At 41.5% G+C, this 20,197-nt stretch overlaps 2 protein-coding genes across 6 annotated transcripts; both read right to left on the reverse strand.

Moving 5' to 3' along the window:
• Positions 1 to 35: 35 nt before the first annotated feature.
• plekhg6 (pleckstrin homology domain containing, family G (with RhoGef domain) member 6) lies at positions 36 to 11,746 on the reverse strand. Of its 5 annotated transcripts, none has more exons than XM_049026616.1 (15): positions 11,615 to 11,746; positions 9,987 to 10,227; positions 9,474 to 9,596; positions 8,603 to 8,734; positions 7,895 to 7,990; positions 7,557 to 7,607; positions 6,592 to 6,741; positions 6,142 to 6,249; positions 5,655 to 5,804; positions 4,885 to 5,022; positions 4,657 to 4,776; positions 3,323 to 3,452; positions 2,791 to 2,906; positions 1,291 to 2,714; positions 36 to 733 (listed from the first exon to the last, which is right to left on the reverse strand). In XM_049026616.1, exons 1-15 carry the CDS (start codon positions 11,632 to 11,634, stop codon positions 559 to 561), a joined length of 3,174 nt encoding a protein of 1,057 aa, XP_048882573.1. In that variant the 5' UTR covers positions 11,635 to 11,746; the 3' UTR covers positions 36 to 558. The 5 variants fall into 5 exon arrangements, with proteins under 5 accessions (XP_048882573.1, XP_048882574.1, XP_048882575.1 ...); XM_049026617.1 differs by having other exon boundaries at positions 9,987 to 10,224; positions 11,615 to 11,705; XM_049026618.1 differs by having other exon boundaries at positions 9,987 to 10,273; positions 11,615 to 11,690.
• A 1,371-nt stretch (positions 11,747 to 13,117) lies between these two features.
• On the reverse strand, positions 13,118 to 19,289 carry tnfrsf1a (tumor necrosis factor receptor superfamily, member 1a). The gene is made up of 10 exons (XM_049026056.1): positions 19,196 to 19,289; positions 18,576 to 18,686; positions 16,747 to 16,867; positions 16,526 to 16,654; positions 15,767 to 15,913; positions 15,579 to 15,660; positions 15,403 to 15,452; positions 15,142 to 15,287; positions 14,784 to 14,925; positions 13,118 to 14,670 (listed from the first exon to the last, which is right to left on the reverse strand). The coding sequence occupies exons 2-10, from the start codon at positions 18,639 to 18,641 to the stop codon at positions 14,384 to 14,386; spliced, it is 1,170 nt and encodes a 389-aa protein (XP_048882013.1). The 5' UTR covers positions 18,642 to 18,686; positions 19,196 to 19,289; the 3' UTR covers positions 13,118 to 14,383.
• Positions 19,290 to 20,197: the final 908 nt, after the last annotated feature.

A 20,197-nucleotide genomic window follows, 5' to 3' on the forward strand; every position in this document is an offset into this window, starting at 1 on the left:
ACATGATAAAGGTCTCGCTGCTTTTTGCAAATGAAATTGATTTAATAACCACATTTACATATAAATTACAAAGAATACAGAATTTATTTACATGCCTATTAAGTGTCACCCTCATTTATACAAAATAAGTTTATATACATTCTTTACCCCAGTGCAGCCTGCACGGGGGAGGAAGGGCGCCTCCGACGCATGGCTCAGAACATGGTGCCGTAGGCTGACTGGCTCTTCTTTAAAGAGACAGGGCAAATGACACACAGGTCCTTAATTACAAATACAGTGAAGGATGTAAAATCCTTATATATAGAAATTACCTATCTATCATTAGCAGTCACAATTTGAATGGCAATGATTTAAATAAACAGTGACATCCCGATCTTCGTGGGACACCAGTCATGAGTCATTCCTCAGCAGGCATCTCTTACAACACTGGGCCTATTCCCTCCACCCCACCCAGAAAATGAGCTTGTTCACAGTGCAGGTACAGTCAGAACCTGACATGCAAGTCGAACCCGCAGTCGCTAATGCATTGTGGCAACCTCATCCCCTTTCACTGTAGTTCTACACCTCTCCAAACTCCTGTTCTTCCTGTTCCTTTGTTCCCCGGGAATCTATAGTGGCTAGTACTGCAATTCCAGGTCTGCTTCCCTCGCCCTCAGGGTGTAGACGAACCATGACCTCGTCGTCGTCAACGCACCAACCCATCCAATCAACACTTGCACCTTGGTCGGAAAAGCTAAGTAGAAGAAAGATTGCATTTCAGCGTCAAAACGCCATTAAATTATCATTTTAAATAAAGAGCAAAAAGGAAATATTTTACCCAGTTCGTGCAGCCTTCAAAAAATGTCTTATCTATGCCCAGAATACTTCAATTGCTTCATCCAATCACTGGCCTGCTTGGTTTTCTTGCGCTATCATGGTTATGACTTATCTATAATGCTCTTGTACATTTGCACTTGTAGGCATGTAACCCTCCTACAGAGTTCCTGTATTGTATAGCTCTGGCTCTGAAGCTATCTTGCACTTCATACTCGCTGTTACTTGTTACAGCTTAGCTGCTCCTAGACAGCTGAATGATTGTACTGTACTATCTGCCTGGCTTGTACTAAATAAATTACCTGCTAAAAAATAAGCAAACAAACAAATAAACAAGTAGATAGATAGATAGATAGATAGATAGATAGATAGATAGATAGATAGATAGATAGATAGATAGATAGATAGATAGATAGATAGATAGATAGATAGATAGATAGATAGATAGATATAAAACTGCAGGTAAAATTAAATCACCTGCAATTGTATTCATTGTTATATTTCTGCTTATCTTCTAATTCTTTGTTCACATCTTGCCATTTGTGCAGCCCTTCATTCTCCTGATCTCCCAAAATTTCCTGGTTGTCTTCTCTTTCTCTTTCCTCCTCACTGAAAGAGATGGATGGAGAGATTGAGCGTGAAGGAGAAGGAGAAATGTCCCACACTTTTTCAGACTTTTCCAGTCTTCTTTCTTTTCCTCGTTCTCTCTCTCTGGCTCGTGCTAAGAGGTTCTCCGGAGAGGTTCCATAAATCTTGGCTTGAGAAAAGAGTGGGAAACTGCTCTCCGACAAGCTTAGCCTCAAACCAAGGGTCTGCCCTTCCTGAAGATCCATGTCTGGGACTGAACCTCTTCTCAGTCTGGGCTGATTTTGAGAATCTAGTCCTGTCCTCTTGCATGGTAGCTCTGCGGTCAAAAAGGTCTGTGCCTTTGCAGGTTCACCTGGAGCGACTGTGTTCCACATTCCTTGGTTCTTTTTTACAGACGCCAAGCTGATTACAACTTGAGGATTAGGCCTCCGGCCATTCCTTAGTTTTTGGTTGCAGTCAGAGTCTGAGGAATTGGCACTAGATGCCAACACATCTGTGTCATGATGTAAATATCTGTTTTTATCAGTCTGAGGCGAGAAGGTATGTGGAGAGCCCAGTGCCCGCCTCTTTCTTAAGCGGGGGGAATTGAGTTTACGTGAAAATTTCATTGTGCCCGTTGGCATATGCTCTGGTTCACTGGACCTCGAATCCATTCCAGATGCCTTGTAAGGATCTTCACTCTCAAAATCATCATTTTTGACATGCATTTCTTTTGATTCTGACTGTGTGGACGACATATCCACATCTGACCCTACATCAAACAACGTCAATGTGTTGACATTAGAATGAATCTCACTGGAATCCCCGTGACTAAAGGATGAATTTGAAGATTCTGAATAGCCTCCTACAACCCTTTTCTCTCGTGAACCAATTAAAATGGTTTCACTCGATTCCACCTGGTTGCAATCTCTATTCTCGTCCCCCTCCTCTTCTGTCAGTCCCATATTCCTCATGCTGTGTTTGCTGTCTATGATTTTATTTGTAACAGATCCATGCACTGATATATGAGAAGGCTGACTTCCTATCAACTGAAGACCCCAGGCTTGCTGTTGCCTCTGGAAGATGCTCCCTTCTTCTGTCTCTGGAAATGGTAATACTCCGTTTTGCGGTTGACCATGTCCCCTTCCTTCTTGGTCAGAAAGCAGAGTATGTTCAATTCCTGTCAAGTTCAACTCCTTATCTTGGCCTTCCCTTACAGTGTCAGAGTGTTCCGCTAAATTAGGATTGACTTGCGTCTCCATCCGTATATCTGTCAGGAGGAAACCCCCAAATCTCTGAGAGGTTTCCCTCTCCCTCATGGTTGCCAGAGACTCCTGGAATAAGAAGAGAGATTGAACATGAAGGAAATCTTGAACAACAGTAATACTTTTAGCTGTTTGAGCATGTTACCTGTGCAGCCAGGATGCTTTTCAGCCACTCAGATCGGCTCTCTGTGCTGGGTGCCATTACAGCATAGATGTTCACAGCACAGAATAGCTCCCCAAGCTCTACTAGCACAAAGGAGACTAAGAAAGACCAAGAGGTAGGAGAGAGCATGTTCATTATTTTTCAGACATAGTTATAGCATGGTGCTAAAGGCAATAAAATGTTAAAGGTGATGATTTCCTAATCAAAAACCCCATACCTGTTAATGGTATTTGGTTTAGCAAAACAGAGAGAGAAACATAGAATATTTCAGCTCATGACCACTTCCTATAAAATAACCTACTTCTCATTTAGGTCCTGGTCTATGTGGTACCTGACAGGCTCTCTACACAGGCTCTTTGCAGATTAAATGCAGTAGAAATTCAACAGAAATACTACCACCAGCAGTGATGTTTGTGTTCCCTTGTTAAGACCACACCCTCACTAAAACTTGTTCATGTATTATGCTCATGTGTCATGTTTAATGACAATATATGAGTGGGATTCCAACACTTACCGTCATCTTTAAGGGGAGCACAGACAATTCTATCCAGGGCCAGTGGGGGACACACTACTTTTAACTTCTCTGACTTCTTCTGTGCCTTTGTCAACAAAAGCACATCCGAGAAGAGCAGAACAACCATCGGCTGCATACAAAAGTTTTGTAAAGTGAACACAGCAAGTGACAGAACAAAAACATAAAAATCAATTTAGTCTTCTGTGATTTTTTGCAATGAATTGCACCTAACATTAAAACTTACAATCATAAAAATGTACACACTGAATCACTAAATGAATGTAGAATTTATGCAAAGGGGAGTGTATGGGTCATTCTCAGAAACTCATTACTGTAACAAATCAATTTTCTCAGATTTTTAAAATGCGTTTGAAAACAGACTCAAACCACAAAACTTCATTAAACTGTCGATTTAGCCTCTAAGGTACTCGATCAGTTTAGCTGTATTACCATTTATTCCTGTAATAAGCAAAAGTATTTAATCAAATCCAGAGCAACAGAGATGAGGAAAAAATACTAACCAAAAATGGGCAAAATTATGCATCTTCTCATGAAATTGGGTTTCATTTAATAAGGCTGAAACATTTAAACATTTAATCTAGTTTTGTGTTCTTTGGCTACCTATTTAGGGAAAATGTTTACAAAAATCATCTGATGAGAGCAACAAATAAAATCATTTTAATATAACTAAATACACAGGGTAATATCAATTGCTCTGCACAAAAAAAAATATGTATTTCATTGTAACATTAAAAGAATTCTCAAGTATGTGAGAATGACCCATATTTTAACCACTGAAAGTAAACTTAATCACATGAAAGATCTTAAGATGGTAAGGCGTACGCCACTAATAAAATTAAACAAACACTGCTAATTACAATGCATCCTATGTATGCCTCTGTCTGGCAGTTTTTTAAAACAAAATAAATCAGGTGACATCAGCTTCCCTGTCACATGCTAATTGATTGATTAATAGTGGGAATCTGTGCAAAGTCATAACCTAAATTCTCACGATGTTTACAAACAGGAAAGTATTTTATAGGTCTCTATTAAAATCTATACTCGTACTATTCTCATTTGGATAAGAACATACTGCATGCGTCAGCTTTATGAGTTCTAAATTCACGTAATGCGTTAATGTGATAAATTTCCCAGCGATAATATAAATCTACGTAGTCACTGAATCATGACGGTTGACATGCTGAAAACTTAATTCAGAAAACTGACCATTGAGTAATACAACAGTGAAACTATTAATATGTCATTGTATTTCGGTTCATCAGAAAGGGTCTTTGCCTGCCATCGGGTCAGTACTTCATTTGAAAACAACCAACCTTGCTTTCCCTCCTTGTTTTGATTCTGAGGGTCTCCTCCAACAGCAGTTTGCGTATATCCTTGGTGCCGGCACCTCTCATGGGGCTTGTCAGATCAAAACGGCAGATTTCTCGAACAAACTGTCCAAGATATTGACATGAACTAATCACTCGGCCCATTTATGTAGGCAATTTATATATTCCATTGTCCTCTCCGGCCTCTGGAGGACACCATGCCTGTTTTCTCACCTTCTCGATCTCCTCAGATACACCCTCTGGCACATCGTATCCTTCCAGTCTTGCGGCAGACTGAGAAAGGGCAAATTCCTCATATTTCAGCCTTAGATGGTCATTGATGCTGTCCAGAAACCCATTTACACTGCTCAACTGACGCAGAACAATTGACAGATGGAGAGATACAGGGACAAATAGTCAGGTGTTAAAATCAGTTCTTGAACCTTTTTCTCACATATCCCCCAACATTTTCACTGTCGTATAAACTAGAAAACCTAAAGCATGTAAAGATGCACAGCACTACGCAAGAGTCTTAAGCTTTCAAATAAATGTTTACAGATCATTATCTGGTTTGTAAGAGCATATATTATCTTGTCTGCTCAGAAAACAATACTTTGAGATTAGAACATGTGCAAATGAACAGTGACACAATAAAGCCAAACATACTTTCTTCTGTTGTTCGAAACTGTTCTTTTCTGGTATATCTTGTTGGATGGTTAGAAGAATACTGGCTAGTTGGTTATTGCAAATTCTGGCATGACTTTAGGAGAGGTTTGGACAGTACTGTATGCTTTCCTCTTAAATGTATGGAGTAAACCTTAATTCCTCAGTCCAAGCCAACTACTTATAAGGGACTAGTATAAAGCATTTTTGTTCATTTATAGGGAAGGTATAGGGAAGTGTAATAGGGGGCAAAAATGTGGACTGTCTGGTGGTCTCCAAGGACTGGATTGGGAAACACTGATATCAGCTGTCTGTGCAGTCCGGCTGACTGGGTATCTCACCATCTTCCGCAATGCATACTGCGTCTGGGGGTCCTGGGTACATTTCAGTACCTCTCTCAGCAGCAGTGGGTACTTGGTGATTCTCTGGTGGGGCTTAGCTTGCATGTCCCCAAGCCGCATTCGCCCACAGCCCGGGCAGTTCTCCACCCACTGAGGGAATATTAGTGAGCAACCATTAGCACAGAGCCCAAGACAAACCGGCACCTATAAGTTAGTAAGTAAGGCTGTAGAAGGCTATAGCAGCAGGAGATGAACCAGACTGCAGGCATGGGCTTAAAAAGCAGTAAAACTCAGGAAAATGAATCTTAAATTATTATAAGCAAAAGAACACTCTTGTTTTGTCACGTAGACATGTGGAAAATAATATTTATAGAAACGACCACAGCACTTGTACAGCTATGACTGTGAAATATTATTTTCCATCTTGACAATATGTTACTGCAAGTGATGACATATGCAGAGTGCCTCTGAATGTCACTGAACGCACCTCGATGTAAGCATGAAAGAGGGGGCTCTCCATCTGTCTCCGTGCAAACTCCATGATGTTCTCCTCATCCCGGCAATAGTGCAGGTATGAGGAAAAGCGCTGGCTGAACTGGCAAAAACAGGAAGATGGTAGAAAGGCACATGCATGAGATAAACACTACATATTCACAGAAAAAAAAAACAAAAGCGAAAAAATTTATGTCAGCATAACTGTTGACTGCTGGCTAGGATATGCTCCACATCCCAACCCTGACCAGTTAGAGGACAGATGGATGGATGGATCAATGGATGGATGGATACACAAAGATTGATCTACAGAAAATTGACAGTCACCAAGTCCAGAAAGTATATTAAACCTAGGACGTGGGTCAATGAACTAACTAGGTGGGTGACTAAATTTCCCCATCAGTCCAGGTGCTTTAATGGATGTGATTGGCCCCAGCCCCAGTACCTGCAGGAAGCCCTCCTCCAGCATGAGTGGTTTGAAGGGACCCCTGGTATGCCGGGCTTCCAGTAGCATTGGGAGCATCACCTCCTCCCAGAAGCGTCGATGAGCATCCAAAACGGAGGGCAGGTTAGAGAACAGGTACTCATGCGTCATCTGGGGACAAAATTTACTGTTGGAAAGGTGAAGACCGTATACTTTCCTAAATTGGTAAAAATCTGCACGCAGCGAGAAATAGATGCAGGCAGAAATAGTGCAAGATGCGCAGGTCAGTGTACAAGTAGCCAGGGAGCAGAGGCAGACCAACATCAGCAGGAAAGCCCTAGGTGTACACGAGGAGCAGGTCTGTGCTCTCTAGCCACCAGATATGGCACTCTAATGGAGAGAAAGCAACTTCCTTTTACTCAGAATCGGGTGCGTAAACCAATGGCTTTGTGTTTGTTTGAAGCCCCTTTTTAAAGGAATCAAAGGGAGACAAAATGCCTCAGGACTGGAGCAGGCACACTGCATGTCCGTGAAGCTGAGGGTCCCAGGCAGTGGTAGCATTAGCCCCAGTTCAGTAACCTCAGATGGAAAACAGTCAGAGTCCAGTTAATCTCAGAACTTTTCTCTGCTGTGGGGAATGCAAAATGTGTCAGAGCTGCTCCCTCCCACGCACGGTCTAATTTCCACTTCTTCAGCAAATTTTCACCGTTAGGTTGGGGCTAAATGGACTGACTGGGGGGTCAGAGGAAGCATGAAAGAGAGACGCAAAGCTGTGCAGAGAGACCGCCTAGCAAAAACCCTCAATGGGGGGGGGCATCGATAGGGCAAAAAACAAAAAAACACCTAAAATGATGTCGCCTAAAATATATATTTAGATTTTCCAGCAAGTCCATTTGGAGGATGCTCATGGAAGGAATGTGACAGGTGTTTCATAAGCATGGCAGGACTGGAAATAACTGGAGAAGGATGACAGGCAGTGAACTGACCTCTTGCAAAAAGCCATTCCGGTGCAGATGGGTGAGAGCACCCATGACAATCTGATGGAAAGGATGAGATAAGTCAGTCAGCGAATGATTCATCTTCCGGCGCACATGACCTTCTGCATTCTCCCATCGCACATTCAGGGGGGCCGAGGGGGTAGCGCACAGGAACGTCAGCTTCTGCACGGCGCCTCTTCTTTAAGAAGGGTCCCACCGCCTCGAACGACCGCGACTTTGTGACAGGACACGCGGCCCACAGCAGTGCCGGACGCTGACCGGCTCCTCTGTGGCTGCACAGGCCAGATAATGTTATTTACTTGAATGGGGCATTAAAAATGACTCACGTCTGTGACAACAGTCAGCTTGGAGATGTAGTTCAGCTCGGTGTACAGAAGCTCCCAGAGGACTTCTTGCTGGTGTCTTGCTGACTTATCCATCGCCTGAATCAGGAAATCAGTCATTTCTTAACACATTCATCTGAAATATGTATTACATCATGAATGAGAGGCTATTTCCATTTAAACAATGCCTGTCCTTTCATAAGGACTGTATCACAGTGCACTGTATAATCATTCCATCACCATAAGCACTTATCCAGTACTTGGCTGCAATAGGCCCCAAGCCCCGGGGACTGAGCAGGGGGCACCCTGCACAGGGTAGCCATCCATCACAGGGCACACACTAAGTCACACCAGAGATAGCTGATCAGAAATGTCACACCTGCAGAACCACGGGTGGAAACTGAAGACCCAGAATGCATCTGTGAGGCCAGCCTCATTGTGTAATAATAATCAAACATATTAAATGTAAAAAATATTGGTACCACTTTACAATAAGACTACCCTTATGAAGGGTTAATGAATGGTTTAAGATGAAGTTACTAATTAGGCTACCACCTTGTAAATCGTTAACAATTATGAGCAAGTTGTAGCGGAGTTTTCTTTTTTTTTAATGAGTTGCTGTCATTTATAAGTTGCAAAAGGGAGCCTTATTGTAAAATAGTACCAAAGTATTAAATATACTAATTAATACTGAAATAGTAATAATGTCACCTGGTGTGACTGGACAATGTTGGTCCAGCTGTCCTCCAGCGGGACGCCGGCCACATCAGTCCGGTTATCAGGAAGAACTGGCAGCGGAAAAGACTCCAGAGTAGATTTAAAGGTGTCCAACAGAAAACGTTCCTGATGGACAAAGAAATTAGGCGCGATTTTACCTAATCTGGATTAATTATAATCGACTAAATGCTTCAGAACTTATTCAACTGTGAATATTATTATTAATTGCTATTAACAGGCTGTATTGGGAGGAGAGGGGACAGGTGTGTGGAAACAGGCATTACTACATTCAGTATCACTAAACAAGATAAGCCTCTTACTCATAAGACTGAGTTAAAATTACAACAATGCAGAAGGTTTCTTGCTATAAGTGAATTCCAACAGGACACCAATATCTGCATAGCATCAGACAGGATGAGTCTGGGCTGTAAAGAATATCCACTAAGTTTTTAATCCACAGTAAAAACAAAGTTGGGGGCTGTAAGTGATCATGTTATAGGGCAGGGAGAAAAATCAAGACCCATATGGAATACGGGGTTTGCAGGTTCGATTGAATCGATTGGGTTCATTGCTTGAAAATAAATTCACCCCACCTGATCTTTTTAAGTAAATATCAGCTACTATGTGAATAGTGATTAGTAAATCATTCTAATGTGCCAATGCCAGGGGGCACTTTTTCATGAAAATGTTTTTGCAGGAGGACCATTAGGTGCTCAGAACTTGCGGGGAAAACTGAAAATTCTGATGAGGATTTTTCAAAATTACATTCAGGATTCCCAAAGCAGGGACTGCAAGCACTGTGATCTGGACAAGAGTTGGGAAAGCAGCATTAATCTGTTAAGCAAGTGAATAATTCATGGATTACCCCAAGGGTTGGAGCTCTGTCAGAAAGGCCCTGGTTAAAGAGGACCTGCTTGAGTGCAGGCCGATGTCTGACGTTCGGCTTTCTCACTGTCACAAAATCGTAAATCATTGGCTTTTGCATTTTCTGAAATGAAGCATAAAATTATCAACACTTTGTACTGAAGCAAATAACTAAATAAGGTATGTTCATATTTTTAAATGGTACAAGATAAAAATGATAATAAAAAACCAATGTGCCCGTGGTGATAAAACAACAGACACACAGTGTGAAAATAAGGCACTTTGAAGTCATTTAACAAAGACAAAAATCAGCTCACAGGTGTGCATGCCATTTGTGTGCTATAAGATCACTACAAGGCACCGAGTCCTCGAGGAGCCCTTACTGTCCACGTTTTTGCTCCTTCCAAGCTCCCGGTAGGATACAAATGTGGACGGCCAGAGGGAGCCTCGTCTGTTTTTTCTGTTTGTGTGATTGCTGGTGGAGGTCAGCAGGAACTGCAGTCAGATAAAGTACCTGATATCCCAGAGTGTTGAACTTGTGCTTCTCTGCTGCACCCTTGTGGCGTTTCTGTGTTGCTGCACTTGAAATGTCACCTTCAGCCTCAGAATCCATTTCCACCCCAGCCTCACTCTGTTTCTCCACCTCCGCATCTGTCACTGGCACCCTTGGTCCCGAAGCACTCGGGTTCATTTCGTCTGGACCCTCAACATCACCTTCTCTCAGGTGTGAGTTTGCCATTTTGGCAGAGGGGCTGCTGTCAAAGGAAATGCTGTCATTGTGGTTTCTGTAAGTGACTGCTTCTATTATGCATTAACACAAAATAAGAGAGAAGTAACATGTGAGACAATAGGAGAAAACAATAAGAGAAAAGAAATAACCTTTTCCTAACAAGAGGGAAGTTAATACAAAAGGGAATCTTTCTGTCCTGGAAAACATATTCAACCTCCACAATGGGGTCAAAAACAGCTGCCGATGTTACACTATTAAAGGCACCTTCTGAGTTCAAACATTTTTTTTTCTTTTTTTCTTTGCCATTCTGTATGAAATTATCTGCTAAACTCCTAATAAATACATGTGTGAAGTTGTAGGCTTATTTAGGTTACACTTTACTTGAGGGGGCACAGGTGACTTAGTAACTCAGTTACTACTCAAGTACAAATCAGAAACAAATATAGTAATTGCATGAAACACATAAACCATTATGGTTGATTAATGATGACAAATATGGGATCAGTACATAACCATTTATGGTAAATTAATACTTTAAAGAAATGTGTCCTACTACATTATTAGTCCCTCTCAAGTAAAGTATTACTCTTATTTATATTTACCTTATTTAGCAAGCGCGCTTGTGTAAAGCAGCATACAAGTGAGGCAACAGCACATTACAAACACATATGTTGTCATGGAGCTGCCAATGAATGCCCAGGATGTACTGTAAGCTGTATGGGAGCAAGAGCTACACAACATCCAACAAATCAAGCAAGAACCTAACAGGACAACTATTTAAATCGGCGTGACACTGAGAGCATTGGGGGAACATAGAGTGGTAGTGGTTATTAAAGGTGTTCGCGGCACTTGTGACCCCTCGACATGAACCCTCACAGATAGGCAACAACTAACAGTAAGGGAATCATGATTAAATTTAATTGACATCATGGCTGTAGGCAGCTACTTTGTATACAAGAACTTAATTGCCATTTTAGTGGAAATCAATTAACATTCAGCCTTCATGGGCAGTGCATTCAGGTACATTCACACCCACGAGTTCTCGACAACAGGAGGGCTCGATGCCGGTACAGCATTACCCGGTAAAGCCAGGCTAACTTTAGCCTGACATCTGATATGGAAACATGACAGTGTTTAAGGAATGTATGACCAAAATAATGTGTAAATATACTGTAAGAATCTGCACCCTCAAGATAGCAACCTAATCCACAGCTCCATTAATTCACAGGACATAGCCACTCCCAATCACTGCCCTTGTTATACTGGTACAGAACGTAATTGCCTCTAAAGTCACACCGCTGATCCTTATCCTGCCTTAAACACCTTAAAATTAATTAAACAGACAGTTTTCAATCATTTCTGAAATGTATTAACTCTTGTCAGCTATTATGTTTCGGGAAAAGGCAAGTTACCTGTCTTGTGCTGGCTCCATCCTGTTTTTATGAGTCCCAGAGCATTTTATGTTAGCAGTCTTCTAGTTTCTCCCTCCTACTTATAAACCTGCCCAGCTGCAACCAGCAGAACAAGAAAGGTGAGATTCTTACCACACTAACTGCTAAACTCTGTTCACTCTCATCACTTTGTTTCCCGCTGAGTCTCTAAGGAAATACGCCACACGCCTTCTTCGCATTTCACGCTGCTTGTCAGCCCCTCATTCTCATTTGTCTGGCGCCTCCCTTTAATTAAGTAACTACACGTCAGAAATGGGGATGGTTGACTATGGCATTGAAATTAGAGAATTCAGGGGCAATGAGACTTATGGTAATTATAAAAAGTAAAAACGAGCATGTATAACATCAAGACAATACACCCACCCTACTAAATGCTTATCCTGATTCGGGGGCTATATGAGGCAGCAGAGGTGCTGCTAGAGATTTTGGACCCCCAACCCAGACCAATCCAATAATGTGCTACATTTTTGAAGGACCCTGTCAATCAGGGGCCCTAGAATCATCCTACCGTTTCCCCCCGTTTCCAGCACCCTTGTGAAGTAGCATAGGGAACAAAGCTTGGGTACAACCTGAATGGGGTGCCAGTCCATCACAAGGCACATAAACACTCACATACACCATCACACATTATGGGGCATTCAGAGACACCAATAGCCAAACAGTATGTCTTTGGATTGTGAGGAGCAACAAGGTACACAGATATTCTAAGAGCAAAAGAAAGTATAATATCAAGACTATATATATTTATTCATCCATCAATCCATCCATCCATCCATCCATCCATCCATCCATCCATCCATCCATCCATTCATCCATCCATCTTCTACCTGGAGGAAATTCATGTGACCTGCGGAAAATATGCAAGTTGTCTTTATGTACTGAAAGCAAATGTTTAGTTTCTCACTTTTTTGCAATTCAATTTTATTGTAAATATGTTTTCTAAATAATCGAAGCACTCTGCCTATAAGTTTCTTTAGCGAAAAATCTATCCAAATGCTTACCCTGCTATGGGAAAATGAAAGAAAAACTTGTTTTACCTACTTCGGTAACATTATTTCATCTAGATTTAAATGTTTTGTTTGGAGTTGTTAGATTTAGGAGTTGTTTTAAAGTTGTCTATCAGTGAAACTGCATTTAATTTATAAAACACCCAATTCAAACCATGTTGTTTGATAACTGAGCAAATGCAAAATCAAAACTCTGCCTCTGTACATATCTTTTTATGAGAGAGATAACAAGGAACAATCTTGGCACAGATCACAAAACAAAATGGTGGCAGGAAATGGAGCTGGGAGATGGAGAAGAGTCAAAAGCCGACCCAGAGGAATGCGGAAAGGCAACATGCTGATCGACAAATGCACACACATGCGCACACACATTCACGCTGAGTAATGATGTATGCATTCACATTCAAATTAACATTTGAAAGAGTGTGCTATCACCTCAATAAAACACTCACACTACTTTTGTTTCTGAAGACTTGTATTCTCATGACAAGACGTATTCATAAGAAATGTATAGAAATTCAATGCAGAAAAGAACAGAAGTTTAAAATTGATTATGCAATCACTAACATAGGGTTTCTGCTCTGGAAATTGATGAATCACCGTGGCACCCTTGCTTAAAATAGCTTTGGTAAAAATGTAGATAATGCTTGTAGATAAAGTTTGTGTGTTGCAAAATGTGGATATTGAATGCATCAAGTGAAAAATGCAAGCGTTGTTCATAAATGTTGTGGAAATTAACTGTTATGCCCTGAAATGTGAGTTTGAGGGTCTGCTTCTTAAAGCAAATATTATATTTGTTACATTAAAAATGTGAAATTATGAGTTGCTATTACACTGATTTTTTATGAAGCTGAATCGCTCAATTGGAATGGAGATAAAAAGAAAATATTCTGCATTAGTGTGGTGTTCATGTCCCTCTGCTGGCATTTACACCCAATATGACATTAATATCATATTATTCAGGTTTAGGAAATATGCTGCAGGGGGCACCAATGTGCCACTTCTCAGGTACCTCATTGATCACCTGTCATCTTGTTATGATGCATGGGGGGGGGGGGGGGTTTCAAGCAACACAATGGAGCTGATATCCAACTGGCTAAACCTTGTCAAAGCCTGGAAAGCGAAACTACTGGCCGACCTCAAACTGGCCGTGTTTTCAGTTCACAAAACATGAGGCTGCGGTGCTTCGAAATTATAGATGAGATCACCTTGCTGAATGCCATACAGTCAGACACAGGGAGGTACACATGTGGGGAGGGGGACATCACAGAGGAAGCAGAATTGATGATGGGAAAGCACCAGACATGGCATCCACCCGCCACATGTAGCAACAGTCCAGAGCTCTTCAGTCCAGTTCTGATAGTTTCTGGGTCACGTGAGCTGATATGCCGTCACTGGGCAAGTGACAGCACAGAATCGAGAAGCCCGGGTGAGGTGGCACGAGTGAAGGAGGGACAGGCAAGTAACGTAAGCACCTCAGCCTGGTTTAGAATGTACAGGGCTGAAAAGCACTGCTGGGTTTCTGCAGCAGGGGCTCCCAGCTGGAGGGCCACAGCGCCCCTGGTGGACACCAGGCGAGTTCAGCAAGATGTGACACTTCTTAGGTAATTCCAACCAACGTGTCTCCCACGTAAGCTGTAAGAAAAAGTCCCGATACTTGTGTATTTCTGTCTGTCTGTGTCCGCATTCTTGTATACGTGTGTGTTTACACACTTACACGTCTCTAAAGGATTTGAAAGTTGGCCTCAATGGCCTCCGCACCCGCCATCAGTCCCATGCCCCTCAGTGTCTCTGTCATCTCCAGCAGCCGTGCCTTGGAGAGGGTCTCCACCTCGTCCCCCCTGCTGCTGTCACACCACACTTTGAGCATCTGGAACTGGGCCTCTTTGCAGGTGTGATTATCCCTCTCTGCCCACTCGATGTCCCTCTCAGACACACCCAGGGAGCGAACCAGCTCCTTGAAGCGGCTGGCCGGGACGTGCTGCAGCAGGAAGTAGATGAAGTGGCAGGCTGAAAAGGTAGAGAGGGGACCCCCCCCCCCTTACGGTTAGTGTGCGGTCTGCAGCAATGCCTGTACACCACACCATTACCACCGGGGGGCAACCAAAACACACATAACTCACTCTTGAATACACGAGGGATGCAGTCGGGAAGCTCTTCCTGCCCACTGGGATCCTGCCAAACCGGGGGCTCATGTTTGGGCAGGGGGATCAGGGCTGGATCTTTCACTGTTTTCTCATCTTCACTTACGTAGGACAGTAAATTCTGACAATGATAAGTCAGGTCCACATCAATACCATGCTGACAGTGGCAAGCACAGTACATGGCACATTCATTATCCCTTGGATTTCTGCTACACCCGCAACCCATATTACACTGTCTGATATCGCACAACACTCTAATAACATGCTAATATACCTTTATTTCATTTCTATACTCATCACTATTCAAAACATCACAATTGAGACTTAGGATAGATACCTTGGATGTTTCGCTGTCAGAAGATACCGGACTGACTACAATCTCTTGTTTGTGACAGGAACGCCTCTTTTGAATAAACATGTAGACTGTAATTAAAATGAGCACACTCATCACGGCTATCACCACCACGAACGCCAGCTGCCAGTCTGATGGGGAGAAAGAGACAGACAAAATGTAAACAGCAGTTATGCATGCTGAGTGCGACATTGTTCCCAGAGACCCATTGGAATACAGAAGAGCTCTCAGAGTTAAGGCACTGACCTGTGTCACTTTTTCGGCATAGGTGGTTGCATTTCTGGTCACTGTTGCACCTGAAGGAGGGAATTGTGAGACAAGAAGCTGACAAATATCCATCCAGCCATGTCCTGCCTCTTTATGAGAGGTGTGCTCACAAATTGAACTGCACTACAAAACGGGAACACAGACACACTGCTCACTTTTTGCATTCTTCACATATCTTGTTGCTGTTGCGATAAAACTTCTCCTTACAGTCACATTCTCTGTTAGTGGACCCTGAACCTGAAGGGGCAAATGAAATGCTTAATGTTAGGAACCTGAAGGGTGCAGCACATAGATGGCTGTAAGTAACCTCCTACCAGTATGGGGGCATGAACATGCAACTCACATGGGATGCGTTGCTCCTCGCCCTCACCGCAGGTAGTACATTTCAGACATTGCCAGGTGAATTTAGAAATAGACTGCTTAAAATATCCGTCATTGCAGACACATTTCCGGTTTTCTTTGGGTTTGCATTCTGACTGCATCCTTTCGTCTGTGGATGGAAAGGGAGAAGTGAACTGAGCTAACTGCAGTAGCTACGGCACCCTCGATAACGGGCTGAAGATGGGCACTGCACTGGCCATCTCGTTTTCACGCTCAGAACTCGGCTGGCTATGACATTCGGCCTTTATGACATGTCTGTGTAGATTTTTTTGGTCTAGTCAATCTCTTACTGAGTTCTTTGCAAAATATAATATTAGTTAATGTCACAGAGGAATATTATGCTTTAGTGTAAAGGTCTGCTATTTTAAGTGCTATGACACCCATGATACTTTGCATTACAAACAAAACGTACAAATTATATTCCACTCGGTATTTTCTGGAATTTTCTAGAAAATGATGAGAAATATTTGACTCTATATCAGCTTTCAGTTTAGCTATTTCTCACATTTCTATTACCTTATGAAAGGAGTGAAAAACAAAAGTTAAATTCAAACGACTCAACTGTACCTAATAATTCAGTTCTGGCAGAAAAAAAATATTTGCACAGTGAAGCAGGCCAGAGACACAGTTTATTACCCAATCCATGCTTTCCTGTCACAGGAAATGCTGGTTTCGCAATGTTGTTGGCCAGGAGAACGGCTCATTACATATTATTACTTACTGGATTTGCAAGTGTTGCATCGAAAGCAGTTTTTAGCATTGTTGCTGTTCTCCATGTAATAATCCTTCGGACATGGCTTGCAAATGCTTTTGAGGTGACTGCTTTCACATTCCTGTTCCAGCCTGAAACCTGAAAAACAAAAAAAATAACAGCAACATCAAACGTGAGTGGAGGACTTCCAGCGGACAGGGATAAGGAGCCCCAGAGATCCGGTAACTGACCTGCATGGCATTTGTTACAGCAGTGGCCCTTTCTGCTCCTGTACTCATCCTCTGGACAGAACTCTTCACCTGATTCTTCATGGAGAAGCTCCGGCGATGGACGGGCAGGAGCAGCCAGAGTCTGAAACACAAGGGGTTTCTGCTGAAGTGCACAGATACAGGCAAGGGGGACGAAAGGACCACATTATGTCAGGAAAAAGGATGGTGGGAGAGAGGAACCCTGGAAAGCTCTTTGTAGGATTTAAGGACCCACAGTGATTTTGTAGTCCACAATACAATAGTGTTCAATGATAAATTTTCTTCCTTCCTTCCTTCCATCCATCCATCCATCCATCCAACTGCTTGTCCTAGACAGAGTGTCTCGCAGGCTACTCCTGACTAAGAACCCAGTCCATCACAGGGAAATTACCCAGTGTAGGCGATTACCCAAACACACATAATCATTCCCTAAGGTCAGTTTAGAAATGCCACTTAATCCAACTGTATGTCTTTGGACTGCAGAAAGAAACCTATGTAAATATTGGGGAACATGAAGACTCACATAGAAGTGGGATCCACACCCCTAACCCTGGGGGTGTGATGCTACAATGCTATGACATCACATGAGCAACAAACAAGCAATAAATAAAACAAACGTGTCAAATTCAGAGGGTGACAAGTAGCACTGTTGCATCACAACAGAGTTTGAATTCAGCCCCCTTATTTTTGGACTTGCATGCTCTCCTTGTGTCACACTGGTTATCTCCTGCAAACAAAACATGCAGTTTGGTCAACTAATGTCTCTAGAATTTGTCTCTGTTGTGTGACCTGCAATGGACTGGAATCCTATACAACTCTGCATTGGACAATTGCTTGAGAGAAGGAAATATGGCATAGATCCAATGCGTTTAACACCACAAATGTGTAAAAATGTTAACTACACTAAATAATAAAAAGACTGTTATACTGAAAATAATATACATACTAAGACCTATTTTAAGATGCACTTTACTGATGCCCAGGGGAAATTCTAGGGCAAAAAGAGCATGAACGTAGGCAGTAATGAAACCTGAACATAAGTAGTCAGGTAGGTACTTTGGAAACCCATGATAGACACAGGTGTAAATTGCAATGTTTTGGCTGCCTGCTTATGATCCAATCACCCAAGATGCATTTTAAAACCAAACAGTACCTGCGTGAATCAATTAGTAGTTAGAAGATAGGAATTATCTCAAATTAATAATGGCAACAATGGCTTCTCCACTGTTTATGCAGGAGGTTGCATCTGGGTTGTCTAATATTTTATCTATCAGGAGGGGAGGGGAAAGGAGGGGAAAGTTAAGACAATTCCAAAAAAATATAACATAATTGTTGCCGTTTTATGCACAATTATATTTTCAAATATAAACATTATGGTACCACATCTATCAAGACTATAAACCAATTAAGGTTATGGTTAGGGCTGGTAGGGGTTAAAGTTGTCATAGCATTATGATTTCTCCCATAGGAATGAATGAGCAGTCCCCAAAAAGATATGATTACACGACTGTGTGTGTGTGTGTGTGTGTGTGTGTGTGTGTGTGTGTTTCCCATAAGTCGCTCGATTTTTGTTCTGCACTATAGACCCAAACTCCCCAGTTGACTCAAGAACTAAGCAATGCACGCCTCGTTCGTGATGGATGTATAATGACATATAATGACATATATTAGATTGCTTCTTTTGCTGACATAGCAGCCTGTTAAAGAGTAAATAACTAGAGACACTGCCTACATTGCTATTAGCAAGTGGTCTTTTAAACAATTTACGTTTATTAGATTATCGCATTCGTAAAATGATTAAAAAAACTCACCACCACAATAATAATAAAAACAGTAAATATCTTCTTGAACCAACTGTTTTCCTGCTTTCCGTCCATAATCTCACTCGATCTTCATAATCGCCATTAAAATCACGATCCACCCTAAAAACCACAGGACATATGCACACACTTTGACACTTCGTTACAAGAAAAAAAGACAAGACTACACACGTCAGTATATATAGTTACTGCTTTTCAAATTGTACAAATAAATACTAAGTATATTGCAATAATACATTGCGCAAGAGCACACTTAATTTTGTCGTCTTCAAGCGACGTTACGTTTCATTACAATCCTAAAATCGCCCAAAGATAGCATTTGACTCAGACTTGGATTTCTTTTCCACAGATTTGTAGATGTTTGATTTTTCTTCCAATACAAACCTCAAACGAATTTCAAAGAAGATATTTTCCTTTACATTTTACTTTCACTTTTAAAATTACACCCACATATGCTTTTCAAAGATCGACGCACTACTTAGTAAATTTCACATATGCGATGCGTTTAATTAGTCTATCATTACATTGAGGAAGGAAACCGACTTGATTTAAACTGTTACTTATGATAATATCTGCGGTTAAAAGAAATAAATGTAAAGTAGATTAGTTACCCCAGCGCCAGACTTCCAGACGTTCACATTAACTTAAGTGCATTTCCTCATTCGAATGAGGGCGGATTTAACTGGAATCGATACGTGCGTCCTGTACTTCAACTACTATTTAAAAATATTATGCAACAAGTACAGTAGGCATACCCTAAATAAATAGATTATGGATTTATTTCTATTAATATATTTCTTATGTAGGCTATGCCGGGTATTTATATACGATAATTAAATGTGAAACATTTTTAGTTTTACATAAGTTTCCACTACGTTGCTTTTCTGTTGAATTATGTGATGACGATTTTTTTTACTTATATCTGTAATTGTTCGTGAACAATTGCAATATCGATCGATCTATCTAGTCACTACCAAGACTTGAATTAAACAGATATTTGGATTATTCTTTACTATTGAGAATTTTTCTGCCAAAAACTTGCTAGGAGCACGATAGTTATGTATGTATGTATCCATCCACCCATCCATCCATCAATCCACTAATCTTATTAATGCTTATCTTGGTCAGGATTATAGGGCGTCTGGCGCTCATCCCAGTCAGCACGGGGGGGGGGGGGGGTGTTGAGGTATTCACCCATTTAGAGGGAAGCATAATTACTAGGGAGGGGGGGATTATAAAATAAATAATAACAATAACTGATACTTTATTGATCCCTGAGGGGAAATTGTCTTTACGCCTCCCTCAACTTCCTCTTTTTTGTAAAGTAAGCTCTCTGTGAAGGGCAGCCAACCGTAGTGGCACCCAGGGAACTGGGGGTTAAGCCCCCCCAGACAATCAGAGTGCCAGGAGGAAAGCCATGCAACACATAAATTGAACCATTTGGAGCCATTTCAGTTTTTAAAAGTGATTGTATGGTTGGATTTGTGGATATGTTTTATAAATTATATATGCTGGATATATACCTCAAATGAAAAATAACAATGGAACTGGTTACTTCCACTAGTGGTTATTTCTATTTACTAAGATATGCAAACAGAAAACCAGATTTAAGT

The sequence above is a fragment of the Brienomyrus brachyistius genome, chromosome 9, assembly GCF_023856365.1.
Source record: "Brienomyrus brachyistius isolate T26 chromosome 9, BBRACH_0.4, whole genome shotgun sequence".
Classification (NCBI taxonomy): Eukaryota; Metazoa; Chordata; class Actinopteri; order Osteoglossiformes; family Mormyridae; genus Brienomyrus; species Brienomyrus brachyistius.